The sequence below is a fragment of the Trichosurus vulpecula genome, chromosome 3, assembly GCF_011100635.1.
Source record: "Trichosurus vulpecula isolate mTriVul1 chromosome 3, mTriVul1.pri, whole genome shotgun sequence".
Taxonomy (NCBI): Eukaryota; Metazoa; Chordata; class Mammalia; order Diprotodontia; family Phalangeridae; genus Trichosurus; species Trichosurus vulpecula.
Window position 1 is genome coordinate 211,182,537 of NC_050575.1, and position 14,837 is coordinate 211,197,373.

General features: G+C 47.2%; 1 protein-coding gene across 2 annotated transcripts; it reads right to left on the reverse strand.

Moving 5' to 3' along the window:
- Nucleotides 1-435: 435 nt before the first annotated feature.
- Nucleotides 436-11,741, reverse strand: MPV17 (mitochondrial inner membrane protein MPV17). Of its 2 annotated transcripts, XM_036751181.1 has the most exons (8): nucleotides 11,625-11,741; nucleotides 10,761-10,835; nucleotides 3,116-3,231; nucleotides 2,801-2,893; nucleotides 2,559-2,654; nucleotides 2,164-2,196; nucleotides 1,875-1,927; nucleotides 436-818 (listed from the first exon to the last, which is right to left on the reverse strand). In XM_036751181.1, exons 2-8 carry the CDS (start codon nucleotides 10,828-10,830, stop codon nucleotides 749-751), a joined length of 531 nt encoding a protein of 176 aa, XP_036607076.1. In that variant the 5' UTR covers nucleotides 10,831-10,835; nucleotides 11,625-11,741; the 3' UTR covers nucleotides 436-748. The 2 variants fall into 2 exon arrangements, with proteins under 2 accessions (XP_036607076.1, XP_036607075.1); XM_036751180.1 differs by lacking the exon at nucleotides 11,625-11,741 and having other exon boundaries at nucleotides 10,761-10,979.
- Nucleotides 11,742-14,837: the final 3,096 nt, after the last annotated feature.

The window sequence follows — 14,837 nt, forward strand, 5'->3', positions numbered from 1 at the left end:
TGAGCTAATTCTCTTTTCCTAAAGGCTCCCTACCATTTGTACTTCGGTCTAGATCCTGAAATGTAAAAGTCCAGGGTCTTTTAATTGAGGATTTAAAAGCAGGTAGTTTCTGATACCCAGGAAATTCCCAGACCCAAAAGGGCACATTCTATTTACTCCATTACCCTGGGCAGATGATAGTTATGCCAAGAGGAATTACCCAGTGGTCTAGCCTAGCTGATTCTTTTATTCTTAACCCAGGGAAGAAGGGTGGGAAAAGACGGATAGGTGCTGAGCTCTGGCTTCACCCTGACTGAATTTTTCCCTCAGTCAGAGAGGAGGAAAGGTTGGGGTGGAATACCAAACCTCATCACAGGTCTTTGATTAAGTTTCTGTTGGAACTGTATTCTGTGTCTAGAGCCACAAATCACATCAATTATCACTGCCATTAGTTAAGGTAGAGGTGTCTGTGAAGGTCTAGGGTGAATTAAGGGTCTAGCCAAACTTGGGTTAGGAAGAAATGAGCAGGAAATTAGGCAAAGACTGCACATAATGGTAGCAAAGGAAGCAAGATACAGCAGTTTTAATTTTCTAAAACTACCTGCAAGGTTGTACTATTTACATTTCACGGGGGGACTGATTCATTTTAGTGTTCCATCCCAGCAGTCCTTTCTGTCCAGTGGCTTGGCATCCTAAAAACTGCTCTGAAGACATATGAACCCATCCAAGGGTCAAGAGATATAGCTCCAAGGTGGTGGGGCATAACGACTCAGGACTGATGTGACTTCCAGGATACGTAGGTGTTCCAGAAAACAGAAATACACTGGACAAAAGCCAACCTGAGGAACAGGAAAAGCATCATTGAAAGGGGGTGGGGATAAAGATGAGGAAGACAAAAGAGAAGAGCAATGGGGGCAAAGAAAGATGGAGAAGGGGGGGAAGCAGAAGAAATTTTCTCCTACAGGAAATTGGCAGGATTTATAACCTCATCTTACCACCCTAGTCTTCCCCTACCACTTCCCCCCCTTAAAATATTAATGATTGTAATGGGTCAGAACCGTGGTTTACCCAAGTCCGTGTTCTGGATCCAACAGAGGCCCCAAGGGCTGTACTATGGCAGAGTATGGTTGTGCTCCCCAGTGTTACTTTGAAAGGTAGAGAATAGCTCAGCTTCTCTCAGTAACCATTTATGGCCATCATTCAGGAACATAGCCAAATGCTTTTTGAATGTTTTGATTTCCTGCCTGTACCAACTCCTGGAGTAGTGAGTGCCTTAAGTTTATTACCTGCTTCATGATATGGTATTTCGTTTTATTAGCTATATGTTTGCCATACTAGCATTTCAAAGAGTTTGCCCTCATCCCAACACTTCAGGGTTTGGAGAAGTCCACGTTCACCACATCCATGGTGCATATGGCTTTTTTTGCACTTAGATCATCTTCTCTTAGCTTCCCCTTTTCCAGACTAGAGATCCAATTATAAGATCGCATCTCTCTCCCCAACTATTTTATTTGACTTTCTCTGGTTGCCTTATAACCTTCTTGAGGCTTCAAAACCAAACAGTACAATATCCACCAGTTTTACTGAAGGATAATAAAATATCTTCTCTTTGACTGAACTGACATATCCTACCTGGCCTCCTACCCTACCTGTCTGTCTAACCTAGGCTGTAGCAGCCCAGACTCTGTCCCTCCAGAGGGCAGACTGAAGAGGATTCTGTGAGGTGTGACAGGTTCTAACTAAAGCACAAAGGAATGTGAAGAGCCCTGATTTGTGGGCAGATTTTTGCTTGGAGGGCTGAGGGGTTTAAGGATGGAATGAGCATTACACAGCTTTCAGACTTATATTTTTTAACCTGAAATATTCTGGGAGTAGCAATGGGCTTTTCCCCCTACCTGTAGAGAAGGGGAATAAGGTAGAAATTGACCAACTGCACAGTAGGCCAGATCTGCAAAAACAAACAAAAAAATAAAGAAGTTATACCACTGTCTTATCTAGAAACAGTATTTTCTGTCCCCCATTCAGAGACCCTTCAGACCCATCCCAACCCCTGGGCATGTGAATCTAGTCCAAGAGGTAAGTTGCTCAGGCCCCAAGTCATCCCCAGCCAAGATTCAATCCAGAGAAGGCCCAAACCCCAAGATTTTCCACAGCCTTAAGGAGAATGGCTGATTTGTCTCTTACATAGTAGTTGCTGATGAGGACATCAGGGTAATCCTGAAGAAACAAGTAAGGAAAAGGTTAAGTCTTACACTCCCTTCTCTTGGCATCATACCCTTTTCTACTCTTTTCCATTAGCTCCATGAGAGGAGGGACAAGTCTTAATTATCTGTGACTTTCTCCCAGGACCAACCACAGTTCTCTACACACTGAAGACATTTAATAATTGACTGGTTTCCAATGAATGGGACTTCCTAGTGCTCAACAAGCATGCCTTCCGCCTTCTGCAACAACTGACTTTTTTCCCTATCACTGGACCCAAACTACCTGTTAAGTCTCTGAACTTCCAATATTCTCCCAGATCCCCTGCGTGCCCAACAATATCCGCAGACTCAATCCAGTTTGGGCTGTGTGCTCACCTGTCGGACTTTGGCCCAGTTGTCCTTGGCTGACAGTCCATTAAGCGCGCCAATCAGTGGGAGCAAGCACCCAAAAAAACATGGGGCAAAGCACCCCTGAGAAAAGAGAGAAGGAAGAGAATGTGTTAGAACTCTAATGCTTATCTGTCAGAGTACATTCCTTCTACAGACACAGATTCATATCATCACAGCCCCTTCCGATCCACTGATGCTCTTCCCTTCCTCACTTCCCCCCTGCTCACCTGATCAGCTACCACCTTCTTCAGTGCATCCATCTTGGTGTTGCCAGGGATCAGTCGGTCCAAAACCCTGTACCATCCACCTACCACGGGGCCCTGAAGGCAAACCCAGGACAGAAGGAGAAGCAAAAAAGGTAAACTTTAGCTAGTAAATAATATTGTATACATCATAGGGGAAACAGCTGAGGACAAGGAGAGGAAGACTGGGGATTATGGGCATAAAGAGACGGATGTCAAGAGCCTAGAGAGTACCAGAGAAGATGGAGACCTGGGTCCACTGTTCAAATCACCATCCAGCTAACTATGGGCATGACTCACCACATAGCCACAGCCTATCAAAGCCATGGTCAGGGTCCTGTGGACTTGGTGCTTCTCTAAACCTCGTTTCTCTATCAGCTGCTGAGAGATGACGTCACTTAGCCCCACCAGGGACCCTGGGAGTAGAAGATATTGTCAGGTTGCCTTGTTGGGAATCCAAGGTAAGCAAAGTTTTCTAAAAGATGGGGTGAAACATACTAAGCATAAGGTTTTGGCGATCACTCCCTTCATCTCCTTCATCCACAGGCCTGTGGAGGAGGCATCCTTTTTTTAGAAACTGCTCTACACTGAGGGTCCCTCTCACTTCCTGGAAACTTTCCCTATCTCCAAGAACTGTCACAAGGGTAGCTGTGCCTTTGCAGTTAATTCTTGAGATGAGGAGACTATAAGCAGGACCCATCAAGATCCTCCAAGTAGGGCAGGAAATCCTTTCTATTTCAAGAGCTCTATGGTGATCCTGAGAGTAAGCAAAGGACCCACCAGCTGCTGATATGAGAGAGAACCTCAAATGCAACTGGGACATGAGGCAAAGTACTGTAGATAGGGCATGACTAGGACCAAGAATCCTGAGTTTGATTCCTGGCTCTAACCAAAATCCTTCCTTTCTCCAAGTATCATAGTTTGCATGGAGGCAGCATGGTACAGTGCAAAGAACCCTGCCTCTGGAATAAAAGGACCTGGTTCAAATCTGACACTTGCTAGCTGTATGACCTCTGACAAGTCACTCAATTCCTCTAGGCCTCATTTTTCTTAGCTTTAAAAATCAGGAAGTTAAATGCAATGGACTCTCATCAGTCCTAGATCTATGGCCTATGATCTATGGGAAACAGAATGAATAGGTCATTTCCAGAAACATTCTGGTGCTACAGAGAGGGCAGTTGAGCCAGTGAGGAAGTTAGAAAGAACAGACCTTGTCTCCCTCTGGCTTGCAGACAGCCACAAACAACCAGTGCCTCCTCACCTCACAACCCCACATTTCCTCAGAGGCCTTGAAGGGAGAATTCAGAAGCAGAGACAAAGCCAGAGAGAAAAATAATCCCTGTAGAGCTCACTGATACATAGTCCCATGCAGTCATAGACATCCCCACACAGGTCCTCAGACAGACATCATTAATAGTGAGTGCCCAATGGGCTATGATGGATTCTACTGTGAGTGTGCACGCACACACGTTTGAGTGGACATATATACAGAAGCCTCTGTGTAAAGTGACCAGCATAATCTCCAGGTTTCTTCTGCCTTGCTGAGTAATGAAAGCACCCGCCTGGAGCCCCTCAACAGCGTCCCTGTGCCCTCAATTAGAACTGGGCAAACACATCCTTCCACCCCAACGTGTATCTTGGCTGGCTCTGACGTCCATGCTGGCTGCACGATCACCCTTCTGGCTCACACACCCAGTGTGCTCAGCTCTTTTCCCAACTCCCACGTCGTGCCCTGAGAAATGGACAAGCAGTAGCCAACAGCCAATTGGGTGAGGCTAGGAGCTGGAAGAGGTTAATCAGCCCTGATGGCACCCTTAGCCATGAAGCAGCCCCAGGCAATCTTCCAGGGGAGCTCAGCACAGGGAGCCTGGCCACTGCCTCATTCATCCTAATCCCAAAAGGGTGGAGTTATTCTCCCCATAGCAAGAGCAAAGTGACTTAAATGACCAGTTTTCCTTAAGGGAGCTCTATTCCCCATCCCCCCAATAATACCTCCATGTACACACACACATACCAGGTCTCTATCAGACCCAAGAATGGAAGTGGAAGATTCTAACTAGTCCAGTGGGCCATGATAGAAGATGAGGAAGGGCCCCAGAAGCTTGCTGAGCTCTGCTATGCCGGCCATCTAGTCTTCCATTCTATCATGTGCCTGTTTCTTTCTGCATCCAGAGGGGGTGACCATAGCCATGGATATATAGGAAAGAAAAAAGAGTACCCATTACCCAGATGACAGAGAGGTAATGGGGCTCTTTTTGGATATGGCCAATGCAGGAATTTGTTTTTAGCCACACATATTTGTTACAAGAGTTTTTTTTTCTTCTAATGGGGAGGAGAAATGGGATTAAAAAAAAAGTTTTGTTAACTGAAAAAATAAAATAATATTTTAAAAAAACAGGAGAAAAAAAGTAACACCTATTAAAAGGCAAGTGATTGGGGAGGAAGAAGAGGAGGTAGGGTCATGCGTTACCTTCAAGTGAGAGACCACTGAGAGCAAATAAAAGGCCCTAGGAGGCTCAAGCAGAGCTCAGTTTCCCAGACCCTATGGGGCCGGCAGGCAGGAACATCAGCCCCATTGTCTCTCACCTGCAGCAGTGTCTGAGTGACTCTGCTGAGCTCCCACTGGACCGCATAAACCCCAGAGACTTTGGCCCCTTATACCACCTTGTGAAGGACTCTTCCTTTTTAAAAACTGTTACCTCCACCTCACTTGACACCCCTCCCTGCCTCCAGTGACCCTATGAGATACAGACAGATCTCTTTTTTTTGGCAGGTGAGGAAACTGAGGCAACAGAGAAAACAGATGATTTAGCAAGAGGTCATAGGGCAGGTTAAGGGCAGAGGTGGGGCTAGAACTCAGGTCTCTTGGTTCCTGGTCTTCGGCTCATTTCCCTCACTGTACTTAGTATGTATATAGCGCCAGGAAGCAAGCAAAACATTGACTTAGAGCTCAGGACCCTGTCCTCCAGCCTCATTTTCTTGGTAAATGATGGGCCAACACAATGCCAAGGTGCTTTCTCCAGCAGGCCCACCTGGGACAGTTTTCAACCAAGAGAACTTAACATATTTTTGCTGAGTATCGACTGTAGAGAGAACCTGTGAGAGACACTGGTGATGGGGAGATAAAAAGTTTGAGTAAGTCATGTTCTCTTTCGTCATGCACTGATAATCGTATTCTGCTTCAGACTGAAGTGGGTCCAGGGCTTCCTTTTTCATGTGGGAGCAGGGGGTAGGCTTCTGAAGCTAGAACCACTTGGGGTCCGATTCCCAACCTGAATTGGCTTTGTGGCAATTGAACGGCAGGGATGTGCAGAGGATAAGGTACGCAAGGACTTGACCTTAGACTAGGTGTCCTGAGGGACCTTGGTGTAAAGGCCCGAGCATTGCCTTGGGTTGAAAGGAAGGGGAAACTCAGGAATATGAATGCCATGGCCAGATATTGGCCCAATATCTGGTATTCCATGAGCTCCTCTCCCAAACAGCTATATTCTTTACCTGTCAAACAGATATTCTTAAAATACAGATCTGACTGCACCATTCCCCTGTAGTGGCTCCCTATTGCCTTTAAGATAAAATACAAACTCAGTGTGACATTTAAAGTCCTCTGTAATCTGGCTCCAACATGTCCTTCCAGAGCCATCTCATATCATTCTCCCTTTGCCACTCTGTTTCAAGCCCAAATGGCCAATGGTCTTCCCTGTTCACAACATCCCATCTCCGATCTCCATGCTTTTGTACATGTTGTCCCCTGCCTGTAATGCTTGCCTCCTCCTCCTCCACCTCTTACCATCCCTAGCTTCCCTCAAGGTACAGCTCGGGCGCCACTCTCTAGAGAGGGCCTTTTCTAACCCCCTCAGTTGTTAGTACTCTCCTGGAAATTACTTCCTATTTCTTTTGCATTATATCTGCATTTATATTAGAGGCAGCATGTTGTAGTGAACAGAGAACTGTCTTGAATCTGGGAGGACCTAAGATCAAGTCCCACCTGTGACACAGACTCAAAGGTGACAAGCCACTCAACCTCTCTGTTCTAGGTAATTCTCTGAACCTCTAGGTTGTAGGAAGAAGTGCTGATCTGCACTGGTAAAGGGAGTTCCATGCACCAATGACAACATACGTCCAGTCCCTATTCCAATATGTATGTACCAACATGTGCACATGTTCTTTCACCCCAGCAAGCTCCTTGAAGGCAGAACTATTTAACAGGGGCTCCAAAAATGAAAGCTGACTTGAACTGAACAGACTCAAACTCCAAAACTGCCCCAGCTTCCTGGGCGCAGCTCCTAGGATCATTTTTACAACCCTCACCCAGTCTGACTCTCTTTCTAGAGGTCTAGAAAATAGAGGGATAGAGGGTAACACTATTAACCCGAACATCCAACCTGATGACTCTTCATACAGCAACAAGGCAGCTAAACTGTGAACCCCTAAGCATCGCTGGGCACCGAGCCCACTGGGCAGATAGCTGGTGCAGGCAATGACGTCATCTTTCTGGGCTGGGGCCAGGTTCTGATGCTGTCACTCTCCAGCAGAGCCAGTATGGGAGTGGGGAGGAAGAAGAGAGAGGGCAAAAAGAACCAGCCCTGGGGCACTGGTCCATCCAGGACCCTCTGAGGCAGTCCCAAGGTCCCCTTCCCTCCTCCCCCTGCCCCAAAGCGATTCAAGAGATCCTGTAAAAGGTGGGGGCCTTCCTTGCCTCTCCTGGATTGACTACAGCCCAGCGGTCAAAAGGCAGTCTGGAAGCAGAAAAGTAAAATTTTAATAGTGCGTTGGGAGGTAAATAGATACAAGTAAATGAGAAAAAGAAAGGAGGCTGGAGACAGCTCCTCAGAGGATTGAAAATAGGAAACATGTCCTTGAAAAGCAGGAGCCCTCGGTGGGACAGAGCCACCAGTGCTGCCGACTCACCCAGCTCCCCCCTCTCCTCCCCAGGGGCCTCTCAGGAGATTAAACAGTATCAAGGTGGGGGCTTGGTCTGGCAAGAAGCCCAGGATGAGCTGGAACCACAGGACAGCAGTGATTGGGGAGGGGAGGAAAGGAACAAAAAGGGACTTATCTTCCATGTTTCAGAAAGAAGGGTACCCTTAGAGTTCTGGAGGCTACAGCCCCCTACCCCAGCCACCTGTTCCCCTTCTGAAAAGAAGGGTTTCTGGGGCAGCGGAAACCAACAGCTTTGCAGTTTGTGGTGTCCAAGTCTAGACCAGCGGAAGCTGGATCCTAGGATTTGGGGTCTGGATCAGTCCTGGGAGGCTGGGAGGATTCTTAGAATCATAGGACTTAGAAATGGAAGGGCCCTTAAAGGTTTACAGCCCCCCTCATTTACAGAAGTGACTTGTCCAAGGGCACACAGGCAATAAGTGGCAACCCCTGGGATGTGACCTGGAGGACAACTTGTTGGGGACACTGTGGAGGAGATTACTGTCCAGCTATTGGAGTAAGTAACCTGAGGTCCCCTTCAACCCTGAGATTGGAGATTCTGAGAACCAAGGTTCTCTCTGAGTCTAAATTCTGCACTCTTTCTACTATTACAGAAAGCCTAGCCCAAAGAATCACAGAACGTCAAAGTGAAAGGAACGTTAGATCAGCCGGGCCTCTCATTTTACACATGAAGAAGCTGATATTCAGAGAAATGAAGGCTTTTACACAGCCAGTAAATGAAAGAATTGAGACATGGTTCTTTTGTGTCCAAGTCTCTTCCCATTACATTTTGCTTCCCTCCCTGGGGAAAGTGAGTTAGTGCCAGTGTCCCCAGGGGAGTATAATACCTATCTATGGAAGGCCCAGAATGCCTAGGACCAGTGTGTGACACAGCTTCTACAAAAGGAAAGGACAAGGCTGACTCAGTTTTCTCCAGGACCCACAGGGTTAGGGATGATATAATAACAGCCGATCCAGAAGCAGACACCTTTCTCCCCCAGACTCTCCTGGTCCAGACTCAAACCCCCTGGGGCCTGATCAGAACAAAACCAGCCTCAGACATGGCAAAAGTCAAACCCAATGCCATAACAAGAGCTTGTGGGACTGGACCAGACACTACCCAGGGGCAAGGTTCACTCCTGGTATGTTCTATGTGGCAGCACAGTAGGTCAGGGAATATGTGGTACAATGAGGAGAACAATAGGGTTGGAGTCAAGAGAGACCTGCATTCGAATCCTGCTTCTGACATTTAGTAGCTGTACAACTTTGATCAGGTCACTAAATCTCTCAACCTTAATCTTCTCATTTGCAAAATAAGGACAATGATGCTGGCCGTAACTACCTCAGTTTTGTTGCAAGGATCAAATGACCGAATATATGTAAAATGTTTTGCAAAATATGTAAATGCCACCTGTTATTATTATTATTAATAATAATATAAATGGCTCCTAGGTCATTGATCTCCAGAAAAGAAAAGGGCACAGAGGGCTGCCTCCTCTCATGTCCACAGTCTGGTCCACTTTGAACGCTGTTCCTGGAATGTGGGGCTAGGCTATGGAAACCTGAAGGACTTTATAGGAACCAGGGTATTCTGGAGGGGATCTAGTGAGTTTAGGAAAATCTTTGGTCCAGTTTGTACCCTGACCCAGAACAAAACCCTCAAGACAGGTCTTGGAACTCAACTGGTTTCTGCAAAGAACATGACTTGGAAAGAGCTTTGGTCCTCAATCCTATCCTGGTCAGATGTCCAGGAACTGGGAGCTCCCAAGTATGGTCTACTCACTCTACCGTACTCATCAACTTTCTTCCCAAAACAATCTCGAACTTCTCATCTGTGGTCAGAAGAGACTTTCCAGGCTCACTCCCAGAGAGTGAGAAGAAAAGGCAAAAGGGTCATCCCTTTTTTCTCCCCAAGTCCACCCTGGGACCTTCCTCTAGCAGCTGCCAACTCTGGACAAATGTAGAAGCTGGCCGGGCACAGAGCCCAGCGTGTCAATTCCCATCATGGCCACACAGTGCAGCATGAGTCACCACACACACGCAGCCCAGGTGAGTCACTGCCCTGGCGGGCACGCTGAGGACAGGACATGGGGTGGTCGGACACAGTGGGCTGGGTAAAGACCCAGGGGAGTCTGAGGCGGGGGGGAAGGTGGTGAGATGGGAAGAACTCAGCCACTCAGGGCCACTTATTTTAGACTCTAGGGTTGATGTGGCAGTAAACAGGAAAAAGGTCTTTAGCATCAACTTCTGCTACCCCTTTTCAACAATACCCTAACCCTATCTAGGTTCATTGTCTTTACATTGTCTTGGATTGCCCAGAACTCTATTCCAAGGCACACCCCTGTGGTCTGTAACTGATCAAGGTCCCTTCAACCAAGAAAACTTACTTGTATGTGGTCCTTTCAGAGCCCTATGCCCTAATCTTCAAGGGTGGCTCATTTGCTAAAGGAAGGTATTCATAGACTCTAGTGTATAGCATTGCCCTTTTTCCAGGTCGTACATTTGTCTCTTCACAAAAAGCACTGACTCTACAGATCTCAGGTCCCCACAGCAGGTCTGAGTGAGAGGTTTTCTTGAGTGGGCTGACCTTTCAGTCTTCTTCAAATCACATCTCATGAATGGCTTTTCCTGTTCCCTCACCTCCCCTGAGGACAGGCCCAGCCTAGACTCTCAGTTGTGAGGAATAAGGATCTTGATAAGAAAAGTATAAAGGGAAAGAGAATCTATCCCTAGGGGAAGGAAGGAGCAGGTGCTAGGGACTAACTACTGCCTTTCAATCCATTAAGGACAGCCTTGGCACCAAAGTGGGATTATGATGAAAATGAACCATAAAAGGATCCTGAGCATTTTGTTTTTATTATACTTGTAGAACCACCTCACCATGGTGGGTAAGTGAGAATCTGTCCTGCTCGTGATGCTCCTATGCTGGTTGGCAAACAGGGTTTGAGGGAGGTAGGAGGGAGTCTACAGTTTTCTCCCCAAGGACACAGCCTACTGTAGTCCCTCCCAGTGCCAAGGAAGTACTCACCAGTTGTGATAATCTGTACCTTCCATGGGTGAGCAGCCAGTGCTTGCTGGTATGCCCGCCAGAGAATCATGCCTCCTGTGGGGACAGTGGGTCCAGGGAGCATAGCTTTAGGACTGGAATGGGTCTCCCTTTCATTTTATAGATGAGAAAACAAACCCCAGGGAATGACTTATCCAGCTAGTGAGCTGGAATTTGGGCTTGGGTCCTGACTCCAAATCCGGCATTCTTCCTAGGGAAGCAAGATGCCTTCTGTGTCACTCCCGCTACACCCTCCTCCTGCTTGACCCCGGCCTCCCCAAACCCAACATGAAATCCACCCCTCCTCTTCTGGCGTCCTCACTGCGTTAAAAGAGGTTTTTCTGGGAGCCTGTGGGCAGGGAGAACGGCCGTGCCCCCGGGGTCAGCTGGGGTCCGGGGGACGTGCCCCCGCGGGAAAGGGCCACCTGCATGAAGCGCCCGCTAGGCTCCGGGTGACGGGGAAGTGAGAGCCCTGCCCGCACGGAGCTCACTAAGTGGGGACCAGGCCTTCTTGCACATTCCTGGCAGGAGGGAACGAGTCCCTTAACCGTTAGAGCTGGGAGGGCCCTTAGAACGGAACTGGCCTTTAGGGCCTTTAGAACCTCAGATTTCACGAAATCGACCCCCTTCGTTTTACAAATGAAAAAACTGAGGCCCAGCGAGCGATCTGCCGAGGTGGCACAGCGGGCCAGTGGCACAGAGACTAAATGAAGAGCAACGGGGGACGGGAGGGAAACCGATATTCCGCGGCCTCACGGTCAATGGGGATGACGTCACGAGCACGGGAGCGCGTGCGCGTGGGGCACGTCACCGAGAAACGGAGGAACGCGGCACCCAAAGACTCACCCCAGTTAAAGCCCGTCTCCGGGACTCCGCTTTCTGCTCACACGCGAGAGGCTTCTGATGCAAAGCCCGCCTCATCCGCTTGGGGGAAAGCCCCGCGGGCTTTGCCCCCGTTGAGGATTGGGGTGGGTCGGGGGCACCTTCCCCCCTCCCCCATTCTGGTGGGCGCCGATACCACGCCCCCTGCCCCGTAAGTATCCTTCATGATGCGCGGCAACTGACTGGGGAGTTGGCCCTGGCAAAAATGCATCAGGTCTGAGGCCATCTGGTCTAACTGGGGCCCAAACGAGGCCAAGGTCGGGAAAGGATGTGTCCTAAGGCACGAGGGGTGTTAACCTTAGCCTCATTTGGTAGACGAGGAAACCAAGATCACACTGCTAGTCAGTTTGAAGCCCCGCAGACCTTTCCAGACTCCAGATTCAGTGATTCTTCCTGGGCCCTGAAGGTCTCTCCTGGCCACCTGCAAACTAAACTCTTGCCCCACCCCCTCAGAGACCACTGCAGGCTTTTGGGGTTCTCTGAGGTAGAATTTTCCAAAGGGAAGGTGAATCACAATGGTGGAAAGAAAGAACCCTCTCATCTTGTCCTAAGAAGCTATTCCATCCCCCTTTTCTCACCCCAGGTAAAGCTCTCCTGGGCAGCTAGGTGGCCCAGTGGATAGAGTGCCAGACCTGAATTCAAGAAGCCTCATCTTCCTGAGTTCAAATGTGGCCTCGGACACTTACTAACTGTGTGACCCTGGGCAGTCACTTAACCCTGTTGTCCTCAATTCTTCATCTGTAAAATGAGCTGGAGAAGGAAGTGGAAAACCATAGTATCTTTGCCAAGAAAATCCCAGATGGGGCCACAAAGTCAGACATGACTGACCAGCAAAGAGCCCCCCATCTTGGAAAAAATATACGGGAGACCATGAAGAAGACTGGAGAGGAGTGGTCTATGTGGGAGGTAACACTTACTGATAGACTGGTCTCTGCAACAAGTTTCCCAGCTGCTTTATTGCAGCCAAGAGGAGTTCCCTAGGACTGGTTCCATTCCAGCTTCTCAAGAGTTAGAGCTGCTCAGATGAAGTGGAAGTAGAAAAAAAAATTAAACACCCACAATTGGGGAAGGGAGTGTGATATGGTGAATTAGTGAAGGAGTTTGAGAAGTGGTCAGAGAACCAGGTGAAAGTAGTGTCAAAAACCCAGAGGAGAGTATCTAGGAGGAGAGGGTTAATAGTATCAAATGCTAGAGAGATAAGTGTAGGATGAGGATTGAGAAAAGGCCATTAGAACTGGCATTTAAGACAGCTTTAGTATCTTTGAAAAGAGCAGTTTTAGTCGTGATAAGTTGAAAGTCAGATTGCATCAGGTTTGAGAGGAGGTGGAAGGAACTGAGTAGAGTTTGGCTGAAAAGGGTAGAGAGATATAGTATGATAATCTGAGGTGAAAGTAGGGTTTCGTAAAGATTTTTTAAGGACAAGTGAGACATGGGTATATATTCATTGGCAGGAGGAAGAAGCCAGTAGAGAGGGAAAGATTAAAGATTATATAGAGGGGGATGATTGAGGGGGCAGTCTGTGGGATAAGATAAAGGAATTCCAGGATCAAATATATGTAGAGGACCTAGCACTACTGAGATGAGCCACTTGATTATCAGAATAAAAGAAAAGAGTGGAGAATGATGGATGTCAAGGGATTCTGAGATGAAGGGAAGAGCAGCTCACAACAAATGGTTTTTTTTTTTCTCCAATAAAATGCAAGTTGAAGCCTTCAGCAGGGTTGCAGATGGAGAGAAAAATGTGGGAAGTTTGAGGAGAGAAGAAAAGGAAACAAGCTCTGGGGAGTGTGATAATCAGCTAGGGAGGCGTAAAAGCATCGCTGCAATGAAGGCCCGGTTGAGTTTCAGTAAATTTGTAGTAGACCTAGGCAGCTCAATTGTGTGATTTCCTCACAATGGGGAGCCAAAGCAGTGAATGGTGGGAGAAATCCAAGATTGGGGTTTGACAAAACAGGAGCGGTGATAGGAAAAGGGAGTAAGGTATTAAAAACTAGAGGACAATGTGAAATTGAACTAGTTAACTATAGGGTCAAGATTGGAGAAGGAGAGAAGTGAAGTCAGAACTGGGATAACCCCCTGAGAAGGTTCTGAGGGAGGGATTGGAGGTAATGAGAATGAATAGGGTTAGAAGTGAGGTATAGGGAGAGAAGGAATGAAAGGTTATGGAGGAATGTTCATTTTTGCTCAGAGTGGGTCACGGTGAGGTCTAGGGTGTAACCATTCCTATACATGGCTGAGGGGAAGGAGGTAATGGGATTTGGTTGGTTAAGATGTTGGATGAATACCAACATGTATATTGATGTCCCCTAGTACTAGCATAGAAGATGGAGAGTAAAGGAAAATGGTGAACCAGATACTAAACTCCTTGAGAAAGGAGGATGGCCTGGGGACTAGCAGATATTTTCTTACTGTGTTTTTTTCTTTTTTTTTTTCATCACCATCACTACCTACCATCTCCCCATCCCACAGAAGAAGCCTTTCTTTGTAACAAATAAGGACTGTCAAATGAAAATTTCACACATTGGCCATATCTAAAAATGTATTTTTCATTATGTAACTGTAGTCTATCATCACTTTGCCAAGACGTGGGAAGCATGAAATCACTTATCTGAAGTCATTATTGGTCAATGATTTGATCAGAGTTCTTAAGTCTTTCAAAGCCAGTAGATAAATTATTGATAATAAAAATTTTATCTTTCCTTCAGCAAAGGGAGAGAAAAAGGACCATTTCAATGGTTCCTGGATTCTAATTCCCTCTGGAAGGAACATTAAGGTAGAGGTTAGCTAGCTGGGAATTTGGGTATTGGAGGGGATTGGTTAGAAAACTCATGCAAGAGGGGATATCTCCACAAGGCATTAGTCCCCAGATTAAGTAGTGGCATTTTCTTCCCATTCTATGGCATAAGAACCTTAAACTCTCTTCTCCTGCCACTCAACTCCTTGTTTGGGCATAACCAAAGTTATGGCAGAGGGGCAGAAGAAAAACCAGCCAAAGAAACCAACACATAGTTGAAAAGAACAGATATAGATCAATCTCTATTACTCCTTCTCCCTGAAGAAACTCTAGTTACTTTGGTGCTACCTGGGTCATTTGTCTGTTTCTGTGCTATGAGTACAATTGTGGTCATGGGTGTTGGCACTCCCAAGGGGCGGACATGGTATCCTCATCTCTATGTA

Bases quoted from the DNA above. Each gene is read 5' to 3' on its own strand.
- MPV17 (XM_036751180.1), bottom strand. From the start codon at position 10,863: ATGCTCCCTGGACCCACTGTCCCCACAGGAGGCATGATTCTCTGGCGG. The intron at 1,928-2,163 runs GTAAGAGACAAA...TTGTTTTTGCAG, and splicing joins TCCTCATCAGCAACTACTAT to ATCTGGCCTACTGTGCAGTT. The intron at 819-1,874 runs GTAGGGGGAAAA...CCTGTTCCTCAG, and splicing joins CTTATTCCCCTTCTCTACAG to GTTGGCTTTTGTCCAGTGTA.